The sequence below is a fragment of the Leptinotarsa decemlineata genome, unplaced genomic scaffold (assembly GCF_025532065.1).
Source record: "Leptinotarsa decemlineata unplaced genomic scaffold, Ldec_3_MD MMD2_tig00003335_RagTag_RagTag, whole genome shotgun sequence".
Classification (NCBI taxonomy): Eukaryota; Metazoa; Arthropoda; class Insecta; order Coleoptera; family Chrysomelidae; genus Leptinotarsa; species Leptinotarsa decemlineata.
This window is the reverse complement of record NW_027412587.1, coordinates 6,238,857-6,266,281: the sequence shown is the minus strand read 5'-3', so window position 1 is coordinate 6,266,281 and position 27,425 is coordinate 6,238,857. Positions and strand designations below refer to the sequence as shown.

The 27,425-nt window shown below is 34.7% G+C and overlaps 1 protein-coding gene across 1 annotated transcript; it reads left to right on the top strand.

The window, feature by feature from the left end:
* Positions 1-8,832: 8,832 nt before the first annotated feature.
* Positions 8,833-26,883, top strand: LOC111511571 (synaptic vesicle glycoprotein 2C). The gene is made up of 5 exons (XM_023167597.2): positions 8,833-9,040; positions 17,126-17,586; positions 20,003-20,409; positions 20,786-20,955; positions 26,362-26,883. Exons 1-5 carry the CDS (start codon positions 8,971-8,973, stop codon positions 26,841-26,843), a joined length of 1,590 nt encoding a protein of 529 aa, XP_023023365.2. The 5' UTR covers positions 8,833-8,970; the 3' UTR covers positions 26,844-26,883.
* The last annotated feature ends 542 nt before the right edge of the window (positions 26,884-27,425 follow it).

The window sequence follows — 27,425 nt, the reverse complement described above, 5'->3', positions numbered from 1 at the left end:
TTCATGCCCCCCAACAGCATGGATTTTGTAGGTATTTCTCGATCGAGACTGTCTTGGCTGAAATGATACAATATATCAATCAATCAATCAAAATATACTTTATTGTCCAAGAATAACAATTCTCATGACAAAGCATACAGTCACCATGATAACATCACAAATATACAGTTAGCAAGGAGATCATAAATACACATAAATTCACACTTACATTAAGCGGACATAATTACATATACAAAAGCAACAAGACTTACACCACTAAGCCAAATAACATTGAACAACAAAACTACGATGTGCCAATTAAATGAATTAAGTAACATGCCGGAAAAACAAAAAGACAAAATTTTTACATTTTGTACATGAAATTACAAGGACTACCTCTAAATACATATATAAAAATTTACGCATCGTTATATGACCGCCGCCAAAGATAGAGATCTCAGCAAAAAGAATCCTGAAAGTATTCTTCCAGGGTATAGTAGGCCCTCCCAACTATGAGCGTTTTTACACATTTTCTGAACTTGACTACGCTTTTGATGACATGCAAGGTTAGGGGAAGGTGATTGAAAATTTTCTTGCACTCAAAAATTAGAGAGTTGCGAGTTAAGGTTGAGGAGGGAATTGGAAGCGAGATCAAATGAGAGGAGCGAGTGTTATAGGTTGACTCAGAAGTAATTATAGCTTGGTATTTCTTGTGCATGAGGCAAGCCATTACCAAAATATAGATACAAACCAATGTCAGAACTCCATGTTGCATAAACAAGGGATGACAGGATTCACGGTAATCAGAACTACATAGGTATCTAATTGCCTTTTTTTGGAGAGAGAATACTCTTTGAAACAAATACTGAGCACAAGCGCCCCAGAAGCAGATTCCATAACGAAGATGAGATTCTATTAGTGCGTAGTATACGTTCTTCACTATACCCAAATTCAACTCATTAGCAACGACACGAACCGCAAAGCAACCTGAAGCTAATCGACTGCATAGTTTTGTAATATTGTTACCAAACTTCAATTTATTATCAATCAGAAGTCCCAGAAATTTATTATCCGTAGAAATGGAGATTTGTTCCTTGTCCAAATAAACATCATCTAAGTCGCCCTTGAATGTTATGATATTTGTTTTGCTTATATTGTAAGCTAGAAGATTGGAATCACACCAATTCTTAACTTTTTCTATATCTATGCTTATGTGGTAGTTAAGCTCTGAAGAGCTTTTGTTGTGCCATAGAATCGATGTATCATCTGCAAAAATAGTAATTTCACCATTGATGTCTAAGTTGGTGAGGTGGTTATTATAAATGAGAAATAGAGTCGGGCCCAAAACTGATCCTTGAGGAACTCCACTCTCAATTACTTGCTTTCAAGACTTAATACCATTAAATGATACAATTTGGCCACGCTCCGATAAGTACGACCTGAGCCAGGACAGTACCGTGCCTCGAAACCCATAAACTTCAAGTTTGCGGAGCAGTATTCCATGATTTACGCAGTCGAATGTCTGTGATAAATCACAGAATATCGCCGCCGCAGCCTCTCGTTCATTTAAATTAATATAAAGAGATTCTAAGAAAGTGAAAATGGCGTCCTGCGTGTTCTTAGAACATTGAAATCCATATTGGCGGTTACTTAGAATATTAAATTTTTTGAGAAATGCTGTCATTCTCCTCTTCATAATTTTCTCGACAATTTTTGACGGAACAGGTAGTATAGAAATTGGTCTGTAGCTGGAAGGCGACTCGAAATCACTATCCTTGTGAAAGGGAATGATAGTTGCCAATTTGAGGCATGACGGAAATGTCCCACGGGACAACGACAAGTTAATTGCTTCAGCTAGTACATTCAGAGCTATATCAGGTAATTTGAGAAGGATATTCACTGAAATATCGTCCTATCCCGAGGAGGATTTGTTTTTTATTTCACTCATGACTTCTTTTACTTCGATAAAATCAGTTGGTACAAAAAAGAACGTTAGTTGGAGCGGTAATCTGTCCAAATATGAGAGCGGATCAGACTTACGGGAAATTTTAGCCGCGAGATTTTCTGCGACGGAGCGATAGTAAGAGTTCAGTTCGTTGGGTTTTAGGTTTGTGTTTACTGTTTCAGACTTGTGTTTTCCTCTCAAGAGATTTACGATCTTCCAAGACTCCTTTTGGATATTTTTAGATAGAGAAATTCTGCTAGCGTAGTAGTTATTCTTAGCTACTTTTATAACTGTTCTATAAATAGTTCTATACTTATTGAAGTAGCTGAAAAACTCCGCATTGTCTCCTGCCACATGTTTTTTGATTTTGTGACGGGATCGCATATTTTTTGCCGAATAAGATATCCCTTTTGTTATCCATGGTTTTTTCTTTCTGCTTTTTAATATTATAATGGGAAAAGCTAAGTTAAAGAGTTCTGACACAAGTTTATGAAATTCATATAAAGGATCGTTCTCATGCATAATGGTACTCCGATCTGTATGCACGCACAGCTGCGAGAACCTATCATAATTCTGTTTACTGAAAATTCTACCCCAACGGGGCGGGAATTTAACGAGACGTTTCTCAAGTACAACGGTAGCTACTACACATTCATGGTCGGATAAGACAGCATTCCGAACCGAGCAGTTAACTGATTTGAGATTGGTGCACAGATAGTCAATAATTGTAGCTGATGAATTCGAAATGCGCGTCGGAGACTGTACGTGCATGCGTAGAACAAATGAATCAAATATGTTTAAAAGAATAAGTGTATTTGAAGTGACTTCATTGAAATCGATATTAAAGTCTCCAGCTACAATTATAGATGCTCCAATGGGAAGCTGATCTAAAAGAACTTCCAATTTGCTGATAAAAGTATTTACTTCGGTTCTAGGAGACCTGTATATGCAAAGTATATACAGATTTAGATGAGAACTGCAAATAATGGAGAATTCAAACTCCACTTCTACCAGAAACTCATCATATTTGTCAATTTTAACAAAGCACGAACTTAGATTATCACTAACTAGATTTTAAACAGATTTTAAACAGATTAGTGTTCCTCCATGTGAATTTTATGAACGACTGAATTTGGAACATATTTTATAAGTGGGTAAATGTAGGGGTTCCTCGGGTTTTAACCAGTGTTCTGTGAGGAGAACTATGTCCGGCACTGCCATATCCTCTAGGAATAGAAAAAGTTCGTCGGTTTTGTTTCTCACGGACTGGATATTGAGCAGCATCACACTGAGGCTGGTACAGGTTATGTTGGATCTAAAAAAGAGCAGAGGGAATTTTCAATTATTTGATTATTTTGTTCCGATAATGACGATGATGGGCAAACTGGATTAGAAGTACTATTTTCGCTCCTTTTAGATTATTTTTCTTCAGACGAATATATCAGTGTACCTGGTATAGAGATTCTATCTAGATAGAGCGAATGGAATTCGGAGTTGAGTATAATATTTTTGATTGCCTTGCATGAAAAATATTCACCTCGATTGTTTAAATTTATTGAATTTATGTAATTACTTTTTCTCAAAATATTGTTACAGTCGAGAAGGCAATGTTCCAATTTTGCCTGGTGAGATGCTTTTGCGAAGCTCAAGGTTATTTTCGTAAATAATATTGTTTATTGGAGAAGAACTTGCATGATACAGTTCTGTGATAATAATGCGTCGTGTATTTTTTACTGGTACTAGAAAGTCGCTAACTAAGCTACTACTGCATGAATTGGGCCAAAGGATGACCATGTCGTTTCTAGTTAAATTTCTTGAATTTTGAAGAGCTGTATATGTACCAGTTCATAGTCATTAGCATGTGGTTTTACTATAGATTCCACCATATAATTCGCTCCTAACAGCTTTTTTAGGAGCATTCCAAAGTTCCTTCCTCGAATATAACTGACAATGACAATTTTATTTGGTCTCACTTGGAATTGTGGTGTTTTGAGACCCCCTTCAAAAAGAGGTGCACGAGGACTTATTTCCTTCCATTCGTCCCTATGAAGGAGCCTAATTTTCGTTTTCAGATCCTCTATTTCCTGTTGATACATTTTATTTTCCTGGGTAAGAGTATTGATGGATATTTGCGTATTATTTATTATGTCATTCAACTCTTGAACATCTTTTTCCAATTCAGCGGATCTCTCATCAAAGTTCACTTCGGATGCTGATGGAATCTATAGAATCGGTCATAGTTTGCGTTGTATTGTTAATCGTTGGTGGTGAAAAGGTTAGGGTAGAAACTGATTTTGTGGATTTACTTGACACATTTTTTAATCTTTTTTTACGCAGATCAACTATTTCAGCTTCATACTCGCCGAGATGCGTTCTGAGTTTCTTATTTTGTTCGAGTAGATCCTCTTCTCTCAGCGAGACTTCTTTAACAGGATATTCAGGACCTCTTCTTTTCCTTCTTTATGTTAATGACTTGCTCCGTTTCATTGAATATGGTAGGCCATTTATGTATACAAGTATCATAGTAATAGCGGAGAACGTATTCCTCCTGAAAGAAAAATTAATCCATGTAGGTACTTAGCAGCTTCACATAAAAAACCATCTCATTAACAATATGTCTAAAGCAATTTGCGTTGAATTCAGAAGCAAGCTGGGTAAGTTTCATGTCTTGAATTTAAATATAGATTCGGTTTGCTTGACAACCTCAACCCTTACAAAATTTTTAGAAACACAACTAGACAGCAAACTTCACTTCAAAAAACACATCGAATTCCTCTGCACAAAACTCAGTAAAACGTTCTTTGCATTTGCGACTCTGAAAAATAACTTCAATAGGGCATTTGCCAGATTTGTATTACTCTCTCGTATATTCAACTCTGTGTATGAACATAACGGTTTGGGGACAATCAGTGGAAGTAGTAAGAGTTTTTTCATCCAAAAATGATTTGTAAGATCAATCTTAGATCTGAAATATAACGAATCATGTAGAGAAGTCTTTTTTAAAAATAAAATTCTTTATAAATTACTGTCTTACATCCACTCAAATTTGTCATCGTTTACAAGATCTCACGAAATACACGATTACCCCACTAGACAAAACCATGAAATTCATGTTAAAAAATGTAATTTTACGGAATACAAAAAATTGCCAAGATATGCCGGGGCAATGGCTTTCAGCCACCTTCCAGAAAAATTAAAGGTATTCCTGATCAGAAAAAGTTTAAAAAGCAGTTGAAGAAATTTTTATTGGATAACAATTTATATTCACTTAGTGAATTTATAAATAATGAAGAAAAATTAGTTATGTTTTTCTCTGTATAATCCTTTTGAAATCATTGTGACTCTATTTGTATATGTTTCTATAATTATCTTCGATTTTCAACTTTTATGTTTTTATATTGATCTGTCTTATGTATACCATTTGTACCTAAAAAGATGAAATATATATCTTGTCTTATCATATGCCTTCAGGTTCATATGCCAATTAATTTCTTTCGTGATATTATGTGTAAAATGCGAGCTGTTCACGCTGGAGTTCTCAGGAAAGATGATTCTGTAAAACGTACTATAAATCATGACATGTTTTACATTATGTTGAGGAAAAGTGAGCAACAATAATGACAAAAGGCAATTGGTATTATCATTCATGATATACACTTAACGAAAATAGAGTGAATGTGTCAGGATGAATACAAAAACTGGATCTAAGGCTATCTCACAATTAGTAACTAGAGAAAAAAACTGGACCTATTATTACCGTAAAGTGATAAGTCCGTAAAACTCATTACCATTTATATATCTTTGAGCATTATTGGCTCAAATAATAAATATAAAACAAATTTGGATCTAAATAAATAGTTTTTGATGTACATCGAATATATACAAACTAAAAAAAGATGAAAAAGGTTAGACAAAAATCCAGAATTTAAAGCAATTTTTGCTAAATACAACACAAACGCCCTACACTTCAACATCAATATGTCTAATAAAAGGGGTGAAAATATACGACAAATTGGTGACGCGTGCCACTAGTTATGTTTAAGATAAATAGGGGTGAGTGTACATAACATCTGGATGTCTTTCTGGTAGCCTGATATGAAGCGCCATAGTTTCAGGAACATTCAACGACCGGCGTCGGATGTACCGAATTAGATCAGCGAAATCGCTATTTTTAACACGGTCCTCCCTGGGGTCATATTTCGATCCGTTGACGTTGGCAAGAACGCATTAGGAGAATGATTCTGCAAAACGAATCGCATCTTTCAGTTTCAGAAGTGGGATTATCGTTAGCGTTAATGGGTGTCAGGTATGGGATATAATTTTTTTATTGAAAATTCCCATTCAGTAACAACTGTTTCATTTATCTTTGAGATATTCATGTTGAATTGCCACACTTTTTTATATAATCAATCATCCTAATTGACTTGAGAACATCCATCATTGTTGTGACTTTTGTGTACACCAATTCTATATCACTAAACACACATGAAAAAATCTTGGAATGAAAGAGAAATTGTATTGAAAAACTTACCCAACCCTTTACAAACAACTACTATCAATTTCATTTCCTTTCAGGTAAATATTTACCATCGACTGGGACATAATTCTTTCCTTGTATATAAAAGAGTTTTACGACAAGTGCGTTTCTCAGTTGTAAGTTTGTCGGTTGGAAAGTGTTTCCATAATATACTAGTGCCCAGTATGTCTCAAAAAGATCGATGGCGTGTCAAATTAAACTGTCAAAGTCAAGCTCTAAAAAGGTTAAAATATGTCGTGATACTATTTCCATGTTGATACATAATTTATTTGATGTTTCAAATGCTTTGAGAAAAAGAGCCGATTGAGTTGCATCGCATCTTTAGTGGTTATAGCTTGATGTTTCAAAAAAGGATTATAAATCTTCAAAACAATTAGAAAACAAATCAGTTTCTCATATTTTTTCTCATTCTCAAGTACCGCTATATAGAATATACAGTGCGACCGTAACGAGCTGATTCCGAAAAGGTATGATACTTGCGGTCTAACGGACAGAATTTGAAAGATGTGCGCTTAGGAAATAAATTTTATTGATATCTAATAAAAGTAGAAATTAATTAATTATTTTATATTTTTTCTAATGATTACTTTAACAATGGGAAAGTTATCCAGTAATAAGTATCTACATGACTTTATTTCAAATGTTTGAACTGTAGTCCTTGCTGAAGTTGACAGTAATCGTGCTAATAAGTATTCCTTATTAATTTCAAAAAACTAGACGGCTAGTTTTTTTTTGTTATTGTGAAATCTCATTATTTCGATTGACGTTCAGTAACTGTTAAATAGGACAGTAGTTGTTGTATTATTTCGTGAATTTTCTGTAGTATTGCTTCGAATTAACTTGAAGTAGTTATGAATTTAAGTGTAAAGCAAAGAATTGAAATACTTATGATGATTGGCTATGGAGACAGATCGCGAACTCAGATGGAAGTGTGTAACTTATTTAATGAAAAATATCCAAAAAGACGCATAACGCAGTCAGCAGTAAGTAAGATTGAAAAGAAATTTCGAGAAACTGGTACAGTTGAAAATGCACGCAAATCAGGTCGTCCTTCTGCAAATGATGGTACAAAACTAGATGTTCTATTTGCTTTTGAAGAAGATGTGCACACTTCTGTTCGTGAGGTTAGTCGCGATTTCGATGTCAGTAAAACAACTGTACACATAGTATTAAAATTGGAAAAATGGCATCCCTTTAAAATCGAACTTCTACAGGAATTAAACGAGGATGATCCAGATAGAAGAATAGAATTTTGTGAAGCCAGTATGGATAACTGTCACCGAGACCGTCTTCTCGTAAAATATATAATTTTTGCTGATGAAGCCACTTTTACATTGAATGGTGGGGTCAACCGTCAGAATTGTAGGTACTGGGCCAAAGAAAATCCCCACTGGATGCGTGAGCATCATTCATAATACCCACAAAAGGTAAATGTTTGGGCTGGCATTGTAAGAAAGAGGATCATCGGACCCTACTTTTTCGACGATACTTTAGACGGGCCAACATACCTTCAGTTTTAAGGCAATATCTTGTACCTAGTTTGATTAATTTATTCACCAGTAGAATTAATCCTGGAAGTTTTGATGAAAGTTTATGGTTTCTCGACCAAATGTTTACGAACCGATGCATTGATAGACGTGGAAATATTGAATGGCCAGCGAAGTCGCCAGACTTAAATCCGTTGGATTACTTTATGTGGGTCCATCTGAAGAAAGTTGTTTATAAAACGAAACCAGCAAATATTCAAGAATCAAAAGAGAGAATTCGAACAGAAATAAACAATATTTCTCAAGAAACCATAAACAAGGTTCAACAAGAATTTATTCAACGTTTAGGTTGAACGTTTAGTAGAATACTAAAATTAAAAATCGACGTGTTTCAGGTTTTTGTAAAACGACCTTTGGTTTTGGGAATTTTTTGGAAATGGTTATTCCATACTTTGCGGACACACTGTATAGAGCTGTTGAATGAAAAATCCACTTGGCAACGAAGGTTTCAATTGAAATGAAAAAAATACGTTTAATAAAGTTGTGCAGTAAATATTATTTGAGATTATGTTCAAATGTAAATGAAATTTTCAAATATTTGGGAGATTCAGGTAAATTACTGAATTATTATGAATTATCAGTATTACGTGAGTGATTATTCAATATCTGCTTTATTAAGCACAATTGCGATGTCCCATTATGATTTTTCATTTCAATTATGTTATCTTTACAAAGCCTATCGAAATATTGCCATTAGACATAATCATAAAATATTCGAAATTTTATGGGCTTCTTCTACATAACATTCGTGCATCCGTGCGATGATCTGATTCATAAAGTAATTAAAATAATCAAAATTACCTATTGGTTATGTTCAATAATCAATTGTTTGAAATGACACGAAATGTGTTTAAATGTTTTTATTTCATAACAGACAATTTGTGCTTCTTGCTACAATAACATACCCATCGACGATAGTGAGTTATTGAATTTTGCTGAAATTGGCAGATTTTGATCGGAAAATGAAGGTTGCCAAAAGTGGGTCGATCACCTCAGAAACAACAAGTTTTGATAGTGCTATTATTCTCACAGGTAAGGATATTTCTTTGCAACCTGTTCTTTTGATGATAATAAGAAAGTAAATTAAGTTGTTCGTCACGACTATAATATGCTTTTTACTCGCATGGCATTTAACGAACCCTCATACAGAATGTCTTAAAAGTCTTTAAAATTTTTCATACGGCGTCTCAGCTGTAGTCCAATTTTCATATTGATGGTTTCCCAGAAAAAAAATGAACTAAAGTGAAAATCAATTATGGAATCAATGAAAATTGAAAATGGATATCTCAGGATATTTTTCCTAATTATACACATTCAGCATGTGAAATGGAATATTCCGGTCAGTTCTTCAGGAACTTAATAATAATTTTATTCAATTTTATTCTAGGATTTATTTTCAACAAAGTTAGACACTACAAAAATATATAGATCAGTTCCCATGTCCAAAATATGAAAAACCCCTTCAATATCTGTTACAAAAGCTTCATAACTGAGGTTAGAATAATCCTTTAATATTACAACAAAAAACGGGTAAAGCTTCCTATTCTTATTTGTATAGTATATTTTTAATATTCAACGAAAGTCATTTTTTGTGGAGGAAAAAATCAGTTTTTTATCGACCTTTTTTGGGTAATTGTTACCTTCCACAATCTGAAAAAATATAAAAATTATAATGGAGAACTTTATACAAGTGTAGAAGGGCAAACTTTTTAGTTTACCCCGATAAGTTACTGCGTAAAAATCAAAGTATTTTTCACAAAGAAAAATCTTCTATTTATCAGTTACTTGTCGTATTTAACAATTTTGCCTATTAAAAAAATTATTAAGAAATAATACTTATCTTTTACGTTTCGGAGGCCAAAATCTGCCTCCGTCTTCAGAAATGAATAAAAAATTCGAATATATACGCAGTCGAAGAAGTAAAGAAATAAGCTATCAAAAAAGGAATAACTGCGTATATATTCGAATTTTTTATCCATTTCTGAAGACGGAGGCAGATTTTGGCCTCCGAAACGTAAAAGATAAGTATTATTTCTTAATAATTTTTTTAATAAGCAAAATTGTTAAATACGACAAGTTACTAATAAATAGAAGATTTTTCTTTGTGAAAAATACTTTGATTTTTACGCAGTAACTTATCAGGGTAAACTAAAAAGTTTGCCCTTCTACACTTGTATAAAGTTCTCCATTAAAATTTTTATATTTTTTCAGATTGTGGAGGGTAACAATTACCCAAAAAAGGTAGGTAAAAAGTATATTTTTCTAAATAAAGAGTAGAAAATTCCAAAATAACTTTTGAAGCACCCTGTGGATTTTTGTAAGATCTATCTCAATGGGTTCAAAAGAGTCTCTTGAATAAATTTATGATATAATGTGACACTTCCCACAGAATTTTTTTTGTCATTCAAACTTGCCTGTGATGACAAAGACAGGCATAACATCAAAGAATATTTCTTTATTATTCATCAGTATCCGTCCTTGAACTGTAGAATAAATAATATTGCCTCCCAAGAGCCCGGATATAAATTCAATCGATCACTTGTGAGATGATCTAGGACTAGGACGACAAATTAGGACTCGTTGAATTACTTTGCAGAAAATATTGTTTTTGTTTGGCTGCCCGTCTCGGATATACCTACACAATAGGTTGAATGGACTGACGCCTATCAGAAAACAACTACTCCACTGGCTAATACCACGAACGGCGTTGTATTAGGTTCGTTCCAACCTTGAGTCACCAACAGATTTCCAACAGTTTGTAAATCGTTGTCAACGCGCCTGTCTGGTAGATATTGGTTTCTGATTAATTTGAAATTTCTGATTGGAACAGCTGACAGCTGATAGTTCAATTGAAGTTTGGCATGGAATTTCAACATAACCTTTAAAAATAAATCTAATCAAGTGTATTTCTAGAGAGTAGTAGTAGTAGACTTTATTTTAGGAATCCTAATATACAATATATAGTTATGCATATATGAATAATTTATATACGTATATAATTTTACAGTGCGTCATGTATTACAATTTGATATATTCTAATAATAACTTTTTGAATACTTTTAAGGAATTTACATGTTTTATTTCATCAAGTAACTTATTGAAACTATCAAGACCTTTAAAGAACAATGAATTCATTCCACTCTTATAGTTTGTTCGAGATCTATAAAATGTATTACGTGTTCTTGTGTTATATGAAGGAGTGTCACTATTTCGAAATCAATATCTGCTAAGATAGGCTGGTTGTATCCCACTCGAAATTTTTAAAATAAAAATCATGCTCAAATAATACATTCTTTTATGTACCGGCTGCCACTGTAGAGTATTCAACTTAGATTCAATAGGGGTATACTGGTTGCATCTCAAAATGATTCTCATACCTCGATTTTGTAGTTTCTGCAACTGTCCCATTTGATTTTGATTGAATAGATACATCAGTGTGGCACAGCAGTCAAAGTGTGGCCTCACTATGCAGTTGTAACATGTTAGTCTAGCAAAGGTTGATAAAGATTTTGAAATTCTAAAAAAAAAATATTTTTTCTTACATATCTTTCTAATGGTATATTCGGCATGCTTATTCAAATTTAATTGATGGTCTATAATGAATCCTAGGTACTTAATTTCATTTACAATTGTGAGTTGATTATTGAATATGCTGATTTTAACGTCGTAAGTATCAATCTTTCTTTGATTCGAATTTGTTGTAACCATCATTGCCTTAGATTTGTTGATATTCAATTTGAGTTTATTCACTTGTAGATATTATTCAATGATCTTTAAAGATATATTGATATTTTGTACAGCTTCTTTTAAATCACAGTTTTCCGTATATACAAGGGTATCATCAGCAAATAAGAGTAAAATAAGGTTGCAGTATTTTATATCTCTATTCTATTTACTAATCAACATGGAACTTGGAGGTAAAAGTAGGTCACCGCAATAATTAATTTGTGTAATTGAAGATGTTCATATTTTAGGTTCACTCAAAGAATTCCTAATTTTTCCTGCGCCAGCAAATACATAATTTATTTTATAACAATTTTTGCAGGTTATGTAAAACAGAAACAGTAATACGGAATACGCATGCGTCAGATTAATGGTTGGAAGATAATCCTCAAACCATTTTGATAGATTTCGAACAGGTTTGAATCTTGGATGGAACAGAAAACTGATAGTTTACTAATGGTTGGAAACTCAAGTTGGAACGCAATCACATTACTGCGCACAATCATGACTGTCAGAAACTGTTTCTGACGCTGGTTGGAACGAACCTATTAGGTTCGTTCCAACCTTGAGTCACAAACAGATTTCCAACTGTTTGTAAATCGTTGACAACGCGCATGTCTGGTAAATATTGGTTTCTGATTAATTTGAAATTTCTGATTGGAACAGCTGAAAGTTCACCTGAAGTTTGGCATGGAATTTCAACACAACCTTCAAAAATAATTTGGGAAAGAAAGTTTTTGGCTTTCTACTACTCCATCTTAATACAAAAAAAAAGATGAGGAAATCTTCCAAAGAAAGGAAGGAAGTAATCAATTTGAATGTGTAGATCATGGATGTGTAGATCATGCAAAGAAGTAACTTTCAGACACAAACTGAAAGAAAGTCCTCCTGAAACAGCTACTTTCATATAAACATTGAATTACACGAAAGAAAAAAAATTCTTTCGAAACAAATACTTCTATATGAACACTGAATTATACAGAAGATTCTTTTCTCTATTCAGTTTGTATTACAAACATTCCACAACGAATGTCACTCCCAAAAATATAACCCCTTCAATTCTTTAAAAATAAATCTAATCAAGTGTATTTCTGGAGAGTAAAAGAAGGTTGCAGTATTTTATATCTCTATTCTATTTACTTATCAACATGGAACTGGGAGGTCACCGCAATAATTAATTTGTGTAATTAAAGATGTTCATATTATAGGTTCACTTAAAGAATTCCCAATTTTTCCTGCGCCAGCAAATACATAATTTATTTTATAACAATTTTTGCAGGTTATGTTGTTTGTAAGTTGCATGAACATAAAACAGAAACAGTAATACGGAATACGCATGCGTCAGATTGATGGTTAGAAGATAATCCTCAAACCATTCTGATAGATTTCGAACAGGTTTGAATCTTGGATGGAACAGAAAACTGATAGTTTACTAATGATTGGAAACTCACGTTGGAACGCAATCACATTACTGCGCAGAATCCTGACTGTCAGAAACTGTTTCTGACGCTGGTTGGCGAACCTATTATATCCGACAGGCCCTACCTACTCTGTAGGTGTGTAGCTTGAACATTTAAAGTTCATTTCTTTAGATTTGTTTACTGCCTGTCGTCAAGCATATCCCACTGACTAATAAGAACGTTTTTCTTCCTTATTCAAAGGAATCGGGCAAATTATCGGATATGCAGTAGATTAGTACCTCGTCCACTAGATAGAGTGACATTTTGTTGTTTCGCTCCAACTTAGGAAGAGGAATGAAATACTCTGAAAGAATTTTGATTTTCATTAGTCAGGGAAGCTATGGATTATACTATAGACGACCCCTCCCGATATAAAAGGCCTCGACACTCTGTCGAATGAGGCCCCTATATCTTCCGATGAAAGATGAACAACGTTTTCATCCAATTCACCCCAGTCAGGCAGGGATACACCGTGAAGGGCGGTACTGATGTCTGAGGACATTCATACCGCCATACCATTTAACACCCATATCAGTTATGTCCCGTTTGTCTTTCTGGCAAACATCAGTTCAAAGGGGAAGGGAGCCAGGCTCCAACCTGAATAAAATCAAGATGGATTTCGGCGATTTTCAATTATGGAATATCATTGACTTTAGGTCGATGATGGCCACTATCTTGCACTGACGAGTGGCTATTGAGCCTGAAACCGGTCTGCAAGTGTGCCCGTTCCCAAATTGAAGGTTGACTGTTTCAGTTGTATTGCTAATTGCATATGCAGGAAATTTTCTGTGAAGATTGCTGCACTGACGCCTGTCGGATATAATCCAAAGCCGTTCGTGGTATTAGCCGGTGGAGTAGTTGTTTTCTGATAGGCGTCAGTCCATTCAACCTACTGATTAGGTATATCAGAGACGGGCTTGAACATTTAAAGTTAATTTCTTTAGAAATGAGATTTTGCCGAAACTTCGTGAAAACAATCTCAGTGAGGACCAAAGACACAGAACACGGATAGAAACCCGAGTTCTACGTATACAGGATGTCCCATATAAAACTCCGCAGGCAAATATCTAAAAAATGAAAAATAATATCCATATTTCGTGAAAGCAGATAATTTTAGTGTCAAAGGGTCCTCTTATTTACGTAGAGATCCAGCACATGACGTCATTCGTTAGGGCGTCGCGACACCGACGCCAATTTGTTTGGCGGTATTTTCAATTGGTTTTTAAATTCTGCATTAAATTCTGAATTCAGCCATATAGTACACTTGTAGTTTTTCTTGAATAATGATGAAAAAAAACAATTTTATTGCATATTATAAAGAGGGTCGCATGAATAAGTCAAAATAAATGCAATAATGTATTTATCGAAAGTGTACTCAGTTTTGTGTTGGTTTTTCGTTAAATTGAAAAATGGTTCAATTTTCAAATGCAGAAAAGTTGGATATGATTTGTATTTATGGCGAAGCAAGAAGGAATTCAAAAGAAGCAGTGAGAATATACGCTAATCGATATCCTGACAGAAAATTACCGTCAGACAAAACATTCGCTGGCTTAGCCAAATCTTTGGCACAAAATGGATGTTTCAATGAACGGAAGCAAAAAAAACAAAAACGGCTACTGATGAGAATCACAGTGTTGCAGTGCCAGGTCAAATGTTATTGGAACCACATAGTTCTACCAGACAAGTAGCAATGAATTGTGACATTTCGAAATCGTCAATACAACGTATTTTGTCAAATAACAAATTCCATCCATACAAAATACATTTGGTTCAAGGACTACATCCAGGTTATACTCTTCATGTTTCATTATTAACAACTAAAATATATTCGCATATTCAGGAGATGCTGATAGAAGATTGAACTTCATTGCATGGTTGTCTACCCGTATTCATGATGATGATCAGTTTCTGAAAAAAATATTATGAAGTGATGAAAGCCGTTTCCATAACAACGGTTTAATAAATATAAATACTCTTCGTGAGCAACACAATAGCAAAATCAATACTCCTGACCGCTCTGGGCTGAATGATTCCGTACAGCCCATCTCGTCTTGTGTTTGTAAATCTTTTACTGGAAAAATCCTCACTTGTTTACTTTGTGGTAAATGTTCAAGAAGTACCAAAAACTTATGTGAATTTCTGGAACTTCATCTAGCTTTTTCTAATATGACTAATAACCAGTCCGTACAAAGCTTATTGTTAAATCATCTGAAAATTAAATTTTTAACAGGTGATGATCGACTGTATTGTCGAACATGCGCCAAACTAACTGACTGTTATGAGGAAACAAGTATAGCTGAGGCACCAGTCAATCTAATAATAACACTGATGATTTTCAAACAAGACTCAACCTCTAACGGAAGCAAGAAACTCTTTGGAAAGTTCGAAATAGATGAACATTTCAACCTAGCAGACCACTATTATAATATTCATGCAGTCATTGTTCACCGTGGTTCTGGCGTTGAATTTGGTCATTATTACGTCTTGGTCAAAGAAGAAACGGACTGGTTTAAGTTTGACGATAGTCGTGTCACGAAGTGTTCAGGCGATGTATTGAATTTATTAGAGCCTCTGGAGATACCCTACATTTTGTTTTATAAGAGAGAGGACATTGTTAGATCAAGATCTTCAGATGATGTGGTGCTGCAGGTTTTTCCGGGTTTTCCTGCAGCTGAAAAAGCAAATGCGCCACTGGAATCAATGAAGTCGCCCCGGAGCGCCAATTAATTTTTATTGTTGTCATAATTGTCACTATTGGTCTGACGTGGACCCTCATTGGGTGCAGGAAACGAGATTTCAGTCTGTGTGGAGGGTTAATGTTTGGTACGGAAACATCGAGTTATGGTCAAAGTAACATATTTTTTGGAAATTTGAAACATTTATTTTAATTTGTACTGAAATACGCAACTAGTTAAAATTGAACAGACAATGAAATCATAAATGATAGATTAATTTTATTAAACTCGTATTATTGCATTCATTTTGACTTATTCATGGCCCTCTTTAAAATACGCAATAAAATTGCCTTTTTTCATCAGTATTCAAGAAGAACTATAAGTGTGCTATATGGCTGAATTCAGAATTTAATGCAGAATTAAAAACAAATTGAAAATACTGGGTTACCATTAAAAAAAATTGGCGTTGGTGCCGCGACGCCCTAACAGATGACGCCTAGTGCTGGATCTCTACGTAAATAAGAGGATCCTTTGACACCAAAATTATCTGCTTTCACGAAATATGGATATTTTCTTTCATTTTTTAGTTTGAGAAAATATGCAACTAGTTGAGAAAATATTCAACTAAACTTTTATATTAAATATAATTCCAAAATCAAGAATACTCCTCATTCTCTTGAATTCGTACGTGATGGTTTTCTGCAAGATATTTTAATAATAGTTTCCCGGAGATGATTATCTATAATTATTATTAGGCTAAATGGAAAATTAAACGCCTTGCTGAAATGTACAGTCATTATTCAGCAGCCAAATCGTGTTTTAATATGATGAATAACCTATACCAATTTTTCTGAAGGTTATACCAATCATTGTTGTTCCTTCTTAACAAGTGTTATTATGAATCAAACAATGCATCTAAAAAACCAACTTGAAATGTATGTGATTTCATTGGCCGATACTTGATGAAAATGTATAACTCACTTATGGAATTTTCACCTGGACAGTTTACAAAATTGCAGCACGTGCACAAATACTTCCTCAAAATTTTCCACACTGTATCAAAACACATATTCCAGTTTCGTAAACTATCGAGTGAAAATCTCACAATAAAGTGTTACCTGAACAATTCGATATGGGCATGTCAAAAGCTTTTGAATTTCATTGTGACGACAATAAGTCCATACCACTAAAGATAAAACTTGGTCCTGTTGTTGCAAATACTGTTACTGGTTGTTGATGGATGCTTCTATCTCTTTTAGGCTTTGGCAAATTCCACATCGAAACCATAGCAGTATGTTCGCTCTCAGTTCTAGTGGTGGGCTTCCAAAACGGTCTTTCGTCCTACGTCTTTCCTGCAGCCCAGTGCGAACTGAACCTGGATTCCTTCCAGCTGGGCCTCCTCAACGTCGCCTTCCTCTTAGGAGGTGCTCTGAGTTGCTTTCTCTTCGGAACCCTAGCAGACATGCTCGGAAGAAGGCCTGTCCTCATTGGAACGCACCTGCTGAATTCGGCTGTTACAATTTTGAGTTCGACCAATCCCACTGTGCATAGTTTGATAGTATGCAGGTTTTTCAATGGATTTTTGATAGGAGGACCGGGAAGTATCATCTACGCGTACATTTCCGAGTTCCAGCCTCCCAAGTACCGCACCATGAGTGTCTGCTACTGTGGGCTGTTCTTCACCTTGGCTTGGCTGCTTCTTCCTGTTTTAGCTTATTTGGTGAGTGGATTTTGGCATCATTGCTTGGAAAAATAGGAATAGGAGGTAACTGTTACATGGAGAGCTATTTGAATGAAAAGACCCAGAACTCAAAAATCATTGAGTATGGAATAACGTAGGCACAGTTCTGGGTCCACTGGTATTCAACCTATATGTAAATGAACTGTTCTCAGTAGTTAGTAGAGGGGGCATCATAGGATATGCTGATAACACTGTTATCTTTCATGGGGCTCTAACGTGGCAGAAATTGAAAAAAAGTGCAGAAATAGATTTCGAATTCATTAAAGATTGGTTTGATAGCAAACTATTAACAGTTAACTTGAAAAAACCCATATTCTTCCTTTCAATTGCAACAAATCTGGCGTACCTCCTTTTCACTACCTGGAAATTAATATAGATGGAAAAATATTGACATTAAACTCTGTAACTGTAACAAAATACCTAGGAATATATCTAGACGCACACCTTAAACGGGATTGTCATGTAAGATGTGTGACTAGAAAATACCAAACCGTTCTATATACCTACATTCAAATATCTGAACACTTACTCATCCATCGAAGAAATGAAAGTAATTTACTTCGTTCTCGTAGAAAGTCATATTCGCCACTCAATCAATTAATCAATCAAACTGAACTTTATTGTCGAAGATGAAATCTCATTGACAAAGTGTTACTATTCTAAGAAATATAAGATACACAACTTAAAAGATATTGTGTAAGGTAAAATCTTGTTGTCAAAGTGTTATAGAATATAAGTTATACAGATCAAAAGTAGTACTTAAACATTCCGATTTCAGAATTTTGGGGTGAAAAAGTAGTCAGAAAATTAAATATATATGCTACATATTGAAATAAATAATAATGAATATTCTCGTGTAGTACATAAATGTAGATATAAGAAAATGAAAACTATAAAGCATAAAAATATGAAAGTCAATGCATGCATTTTGTCGGTTTCAACGCAGATACTATCCAGAAGAACAAAACCGTAAATTCACTTACAGATTAATATACCCCCAGATCAAACAACCAGAAATCAAGAAATGTGTAACTCTAACATATTTTGGAAAAAAAACAGAGATAATTGCAGGTTTCTTCAGAAAAAGCAATATGGAAGTGACATTCAGACCACATGCCAGGTTATCTGATTTCCTTTTCAATGTCAAAGATAAGGTGGACAAGTTGGAGAAATCTGGAGTTTATAAGCTTGTGTCCGGAGTGTAATAGTGTTTATGTGGGACAATATGGTCGAAATTTCCAAAAACGATATGCTGGAACATGAAAGGTCCTTCAGACTGAGAAAAAATGATTCGACGTTTTCAAACCATTCCTTGGCATGCAATCACAAGTTCCCGAATCTAAACGATACGGAAATTTTGCACTATGCAGAAGGGTTGCAAACTCAGTTATTTAGAGTCTTTGGAAATTCACAAGAATAAACATTGCGGGTACAACCTGTTGAATGATCAAATCGATTTAGTTTACTCACCGGTTTTCAAATTAGCATATCCGCATTGTAACTAGTAAACAAAATTCAGGTACTCAATCAAGCCAAGTACCTCTATTATTACCTACAGGGGTGCTATATAAGGGCTAATGTAATCAACCATTGTTAGTTTAATGTATAAGTTTGAAAACATCCTTATAGGATGAAAGTGCAATAAAGTTGGTTACAAATAAAAGTGGTAAAAATATAGAGAGTTTTTTCTGTCACACAAGAGTTGGAACAGTGTCAACATAGAATAAAAACAATTTATATTCAACCAATAATCGAAAACTATTATTTATCTCCTGCTCGAAAAAACAATAAATTAGGGTATGATTGTAAATAAAACTGAAAAGCACTTTGAACTGGCGATGGCGTGCCTCTTGTCCACTCGTTCTATTCAATATTTCGAGGGAAACATCTACCCTTTATAGAAATTAATTGAATATCGAATACTGAAAATAGTTTTTGTCTCCTAGAAATTTATTTTTTTATAGTTTTTTCGACATCCATGCCTACATGTTCTGGAAATTCGACTGTATCCAAAAAAATGCACTCCTGATTGAAGTTCCATGAATAAAAAACAATCTTGAATGTCTGAGAATCTAAAATATCAAAGAAAAGTATTTGGCACTCTTTCACCAAAAAGTATTCCACTTGACGAATTTTTCTCTGATCATAAAAATGTCAATAATTTGCCGTTTTAAGATATCGTTGACCTATCGGTATCACAAATGGTATCAGTTCTGGTAATCTTGATGGCCATTTTGAATTTTTTTTTAATGTTGTTTTATTTATTCGTTATTTTTGTCTTGAAGATTGTTGTTTGTGTGTGTGGGTATTTTTCTTGACGAAGCCAATCACATGTATTGTATTGTAATTCTGATGGTAGTGAGTTTCTCTCTATATGAATGTTATTTTTTTGCAGGTTTTACCTTTGAACGTCAACTTGAAAGTAGGAGGTTTCTTCGTTTTATCACCTTGGAGGCTCTTCCTCATCATACTCTCCTTGCCTGAAATCACGGTGGGCCTCTGGTTGATCCGGTTGCCCGAAAGTCCCAAATTTTACGTCGCCAAAGGATACCCTAGGAAGGCTCTTGTTGTTCTACGCAAGATGTACTCCTCTAACTCTGGAAAAGGACCGGAGTCTTTCCCGGTCAAGAATATTATCACAGAGGTGAACATAGAAGTCAGCAGCGGCTCCAAAGTCACATGCCGAGGGCAGATTGCAAGAGTTATGAGTGAGGTCGTCGACCAGATGAAGAGTTTATTCCAGAGGCATTTGATTGGTAGAACCGTACTCATCAGTGGTATAATGTTCTCTAATATGTTTGGGTGAGTAAAAATGATAATATCAATCTAGCTTGGTCTCTGAGATGCGTGGAAGATGGAATGAAAAAGTAACTGTACAACATAGAGAATTAATGAAAAATTACTTGAATGTATACTCTGTAGAGGCGATGTACACACAAAAAATGCACCGCCTGTACTGAGATCCAAAGCGCTTTGTTACTGCGAATCCGAGCTAGAGTGACTCACCTATAGGAAGTTCACTGACTGTTTTGAAATGAAGTGAGATAACGATTTTTTACATTTCGATTATTGTTGCACATAGAACATTTCAGAAGCAATGGATGACAGAAGTCAATAATTCATATGTTTTTAATGCAACTATCTATTAATCGAAGTTGTGGCCTCCAAACTTTTGCAGGATGTTCGGTCTGGGACTATGGCTTCCGGATCTTTTGATCAAATTCGAGCAGTACCGAAGCCTCCACCCGAATGATACCATTTCCCTCAAGGAACTCTCATCTCTGAGTGAAGAAAGAAACATCAGTTGTACTCCATCGTTCGAACCTTCGGTTATCCAAAGTACAGTGGGTACGTATAAGTTTTCTGAAGACAAGTTTCTTTGTATTTGAAGTTATTCCAACATTATTTCATCAAATGTTGAGGTTAAGTTATACAGGGTGTCAATTCGAAAACTTTCCATCCTTGTCTTCCTTCCAGTAAACAATATGAGGAATCGAAAAGTCAATTTTATCATCAAGGGGGACACTTTCAAGGACTATTTGTAGCCCTCGTGGTTCAACCCTTTAGGAGGGGTAGATGTTAGCCTTGAAATTTTAAATGGTGTATTTGTTGAGCATTTTACGAAAAGTAGCGTTCTGAACTTACACATGTAATTAAAATTTGCCTGTTCTGAGATGCATTGGTGTATTTTAATAAAAATGGTTAGAAGAGTAGGTGGCACCGTTCCAACCTTTGAATGACAGGAATAAGTGTATTACGCATTGGGTTTTTTATTTGAAAACTTGGTAATTGAAACGCGTATCGAGGTGTTGAAAATAACGGTTTTCGTGTTGGAATGGAACTCCAGTAATATTCAAAACGATATGAATCAAAAGTGGAATTTTGAGTGGGCAATTTGTAATGATATCTTGTCCTAATTATTTCAATGCTTAAATTCTCTCTTAAATTCATTACTTCCTGATGAGAAACACAATAGTGTTTGCATTAGTCGTCGTCAAGAGGACCCTTTCAACTTTTTTTAAATAGAAATCAGTAATGTTGTGCCTCTTGTAAAAATTTCAATAATCTGTTCAATACTTTTTCATTTCTGGAAATTGAATCAGCCGATACTGATTTGTTAACAGTTTTGAATTCGTTTTAAGAATCTGCAAATGAACGATGAATATCATTATTGAAAAAACTATTCTAAACTCATTCCAGTGAATACTTTTTGAATGTTCATCATTCACTTCCTAACAATAATGAAGATTGTATACAGAATCATTTCTGACAGTATATAATTTTCCTGAGGTAATTTAGTTAAAAGCATCTCATATTCAAACCATGACCTCTGGAATAAACTGCGGTTGTTTAATATATAATTGTTATTATTACGTAATGAAAGCAGCAATGGAAAAAATTAAACGATGATCGGTAAGGCGGAGAAAATGATCGAATCTGCATTGTTGAGAAAGAAGAAACAATTTGGAAAATTACAATTCTTATAACTGTCAGAGTGTAAGGATGTTTTTAATGGGTTGAATACAGCTCCGTACTGATACTTACCATAATGAATCAAATTTATCTGTAATGGGACACTCGAGAGTTTCTACACCATAATTCTAAATGGACTCGTGCTAGAAGTAATTCTTTTTTATGTGGATACCACTGAATGAATTGGTTGGAATGAACTGGAGTGAGTTTTGAATACATTTGCAAGTTCTTGAAACGATTATAAAACTGCCAATCACTCGATAACGGCTAATCCGATTTTCAAAAATAAAAAAAGGTTATTCAGTAGGAAAATTCGTATTGCAAATTCGGTTGATATAGAAATAAAATTAGAAATAAAATATATTCCTGTTCAATGATATAATAGAGAATTGCGTCTTGGCATTTTTGACATCTTCAGATTCAAAAATATTATAAATACAGAAATGTATAATGAGTAATTTCAGTTATAATAGATATTCAAAAATTTTGTGATAACACCATGCTATGACAGTCAGTGTAGGAATAACATTCATAAAATAGAGTTATCGTATGGAGACGATGAAAATAAAATGAAAGAATATACAGGGTGTTCCTTAAACACATGCTAATATTTAAGGAGGTTATTCTTAGACCCATTTAAGAAAAAAACTTCCTATGGACGTATGTCCTAAACGCCTTAACTTTTGAGATACAGGGTGGCAAAGTTTTCAAAAATAATCAGTTTTTTAATAATAACTGAGATAGTTTTGTAGACATCCTTAGCATATCTGGTACATATGTTCCATGCCTCAAGGTGCATTTTCTGATGTACACCCCTACGGGGTTCGCATTGAATATTTTTGGGGAAAAAGTACTACGCCAATGCTTTCTTTTCAAAATATAATCATGTTTAAAATCCTCATTTATTTTTGAGAAAATTTGATCTCCTGGTATTTATTTGTCCGACGCATTATTTTCACTCAAAAAAATAAAAATCGACAGAAAGCAAATTAAGAAATTAGATCAATTCTAAAATGAATGAGAATCTGAAAATTGCTTCATAACGCATTACCAATTCCCTAATGATATTTGAAAACATAATTTGCAAAAAAATAAATTTTTCACAAAAACGAGTTTTATTTTATTTTGTGACAGTAAGTCTAAACGAATAGCACAAATTTGTTAATTAGTAATAATACCAAAACTGATTATAAAAATTGTTGAAAGTGGCCACCTGCACTTAGTATGCATGCTTCCGCCCTTCTACGCATGGAATTACGCACCCGTTCAAATATTCCCGGCGTATTTCGTATCGTTTCACACGAGGCAACTATTCGCTCTCTTAAATCTTCTAAAGTATTAACGGGAGTTTTATACACATGAGTTTTAAGGTGACCCCATAAAAAAAAATGTAAACTGTTGAGATCGGGGGATCTTGCTGGCCATTGCTGAGGTCCTCCGCGACCTATTCAACGATTAGGATAAACTGTATTTAAATAGTTTCGGACAATTACACTGAAATGAGCAGGGGCGCCATCGTGCATGTACCATATTCGATTCCTTAACGCAAGTGGCACATCTTCCAATAACCCAGGTAAGTCTTCTTCGAGAAAGTGTAAATAAGAACGACCATCAAGGCGTCCTGGTAGAAAAAATGGGCCTATTAGATGATCACCTATAATTCCTGCCCATACATTAACCGAAAATTGGTGTTGGAAATGGGTTTCGGTTATTGCATGGGGATTTTCTTCAGCCCACACATGATTGTGATGAAAATTTTGAATGGCATTCCGATAAAAAATTTGCTTCGTCTGTGAACAAAATTTGTGTCTCAAACTGCGGATTTAGTGCAATACTTTGTAGATACCACTGACTGAAGTTCACACGCTGTGGAAAATCTCTCGGGAGTAATGCCTGCACTCTGGAAATATGGTATGGATATGACAAAAAAACAACCAAAATACGCCAAACAATTTGATGACAAATATCCAGAGTTCTAGCGATCTTCCTCGTACTCGTCTCAGGACGTTTCTCAATTTCTTGCAGCACCGCTTCCTCAATTTCAGGAGTTCTTACTACACGAGGTCTACCTTCCGGAGTCCCTTTCTTGAAACTACCAGTTTCCCCAAGTCGACGATGAATATTTGAAAAGGTTCGGCTATCTGGTAAGGCACGATTAGGATATCTTTCCTGATAAATGCGCCTGGCTTCTGTTGCATTACCATCGGCAAGGCCATATACGTAATGCATTTGCGTCATTTCCGCATTCGTATAATTTACCATATTTACTGATATTCAGAAAAACAGCGGACTACCAAAATAACTTCAATAGCACTTCAAAATCAATCAAAACGCGCTGTGTCAGTTTTTAACACCAACACCTTACTTTAAACCAACATCAATATTAGCTATTGACGTTTGTACATACAGAGAATTCGTTTTTTATTGCTATGGTGGGTACGCTGTTTTTTCTGCTTTTAATCTTTAAAAGAAGTCACATATCGACAAATTCCATATTTCCAAGAGGTGCAGTAAATAAATTCTGCTACACGTCATTTATTCCAGGATAACTAAATTTATGTTTTCAAAAATTATTAAGCGGTGCTGCGTTATGACGTAATTTTAATTAAGAACAGTGCATCTGACAATAAACAAATACCTTTTAGATCATCAATTATTTTGCAACAAATCTGATCTCTTAGTTTGCTTTCAGTCGATGCACGATACCGTATCAGATTTTTAAGGAATTTATCCTTAAGTAAAGCGATTTTTAATTTTTTGAGCGAAAACCATGCGTCGGACAAAGAAAACCCAGCAAATCAAATGTGCTCAAAAATGTATGGAGATTTAAAAAATAATTTTTAAATTTTTTAAAGATAAAGCAGTGGCGTAGTATTTTTTTCGCCAAAAATATACATTTCAAAACTCGTACGTACGCCACTGGCAGAGAAAATTAAGAAAATTGTACATCAGAAAATGCGCCTTGAGGCATGGAACATATGTACCAAATATGCCAAAGATGTCTACAAAATTATCTGTTATTATTAAAAAACTGATTATTTTTGAAAACTTGCCACCCTGTATCTCAAAAGTTAAGGCGTTTAGGACATACGTCCATGTCCATAGGACGTTTTTTCCTTAAAATGGGTCTAAGACTTACCTCCTTAAATATTAGCATGTGTTTAAGGAACACCCTGTATAAACAGGTTCAAAAAGTGACATGCAAAAACTCAGTATTGATGTTGAATGCGGGAGATTAAACTATTTTTATCAGTTATCGCTGATATGAGATAAACCTTTAATGTCACTTCGACTATTAATAGAATTACGATTTTTGTTGTATAGAGTATTTTCTTTTTCTTATAATCAATTTCAGAACCTATAACTTTGATATTTTGGTAATCAAAGTGATGAGCATTTTCAAGCGAATGTGTGGCTAAAGCAAAAGCAGCATGATTTTTATTTTCCCGTATATGTGAGGTCACAATTTCCACCATTGATATTGCAAACAACACCAGCTTGGTTTAATATAATATTCAATGGTTGTAACTTTGAAAATCATAATTTTTCCTATAAAAAAATAAGAAATTTTACAGATACATATTTCAACGCAAGCTAAAATCTGTGTCCGCCATCGAATGCTACCGAAATCAATCAAACTTCGTTTGACATTTGTCGAGGAAGTTTGAAAATAACGCGAAATGAGAAAAACTGCAACACACATTAGTTTTTTCAATCCTGAAGATTTTACCTCTCTCTCTCTCTCTCTCCTCTCTCTCTCTCTCTTTCTCTCTCTCTCTCTCTCTCTCTTTCTCTCTCTCTTTCTCTCTCTCTCTCTTTCTCTCTCTCTCTCTCTTTCTCTCTCTCTCTCTTTCTCTCTCTCTCTTTCTCTCTCTCTCTCTGTACAATTTCTAGGCACAAGTGACTTGTGAATAGAACATTTGCATTCGTGAAAAATACTTTGAATGTATTCACTAATTTATAATGGTAGAGATGTGTCCTCGACAAATATACCGTACCACATCTTCAGTCCAATATTTTGAGTAAATTCAATGAACTTTCAGTGAGGGTTCAATACTGTCTTAAGAGCTTGATAACTATTCACGTTGAATGTTTCTTGGATTTATTCATTTTTATATTTGTATATCCAGTCCCTGTAATTTCAATGTACATACATTATGTACGTTCATAGTGGACGTAATGGTTCCGGGCCATCTTATGAATATTAGAAGCTTGTACATAGTAATATCCATAGAAGCATTGTTGTACCCAATAAATATCTTTGAAATATTTTTTCCACAGCCATGGGTGTAACTGCCCTCGTACTTAGCGGTTGCGCTTGCTGGGCTTCCACGAAAACATCTGCCAAGAATATCAGCCTGGTAGCAATGACAATAGGAGGCGTGAGCTCTGGCCTCATTTACTGGATGAGTTCCTCCTTGCAGAACCTCATAATAGCCTGCATTTTCCAGTCCACCATGATCATCTCCAACATGAGCATTTCGGGCATCGCAGTTGAACTGTTTCCGACTAAAGTCAACGGAGTGGCTATCTGCTTCGTCCTTTGCATTGGCAGGCTAGCTGCAGGGCTCAGCAACGTGCTTTTTGGATACTTGATGGACAGCCAGTGTGAAATTCCCATCTTTATTGTAGCTGCCGTAGTGACCTTGGGAGGAGGTGCTTGTCTGTTAGTACCGAACGCTAAACGAGAGGATGTGGTACAAACCAGAAAGGGGTTTGAGAAGGAAGTGGAGATTGCTGTGATATCTGATAGGTTTAGATGAGTTTAGGTATAAAATATAAAATAAAAAGCTGTGTAGTTCATATGGTGTGTTAACTTCCGTTCGAACGTTTGTTATTATTACCGAGTTGTTACATGAACATTCACATTCAGTGGATACTCTATCGATATATCCTTTAACGCTCTCAACATTATAAGTCTACATAAAAAAGTTAGTTTTCATCAACTGTTGACAAAATGGTTAAGGCTTTCGCAGCCGAGGTTGTCAGTATAACTATTTTCCGGGTTGAAGGTCATGGATTTTTGAAATTTCTTCCAAATTCCAAAAATTCACGGCCTTCAAATCCAGAAAATAGTTACACTTACCAACTGTTATTCAATTTTTTGTCAATTTACTTTTAAGGAAAACATAATCATACCTCCTAAGAACATCGTTACAAAGGAAAGTGATGAAAAAATCAATATTCAACTTGCTAACCTAGGGGTTTCGTTCACAGAGGTTTAATCTTCAAGCCATCTCAACTGATACTTCCTTTGATTACTCTATTTACCATCCATACTGACTAACAACAAAGATTGGTGATTAGGTGTCTCATTGGGTTGAAATGTCAACTCAATCTCGTTG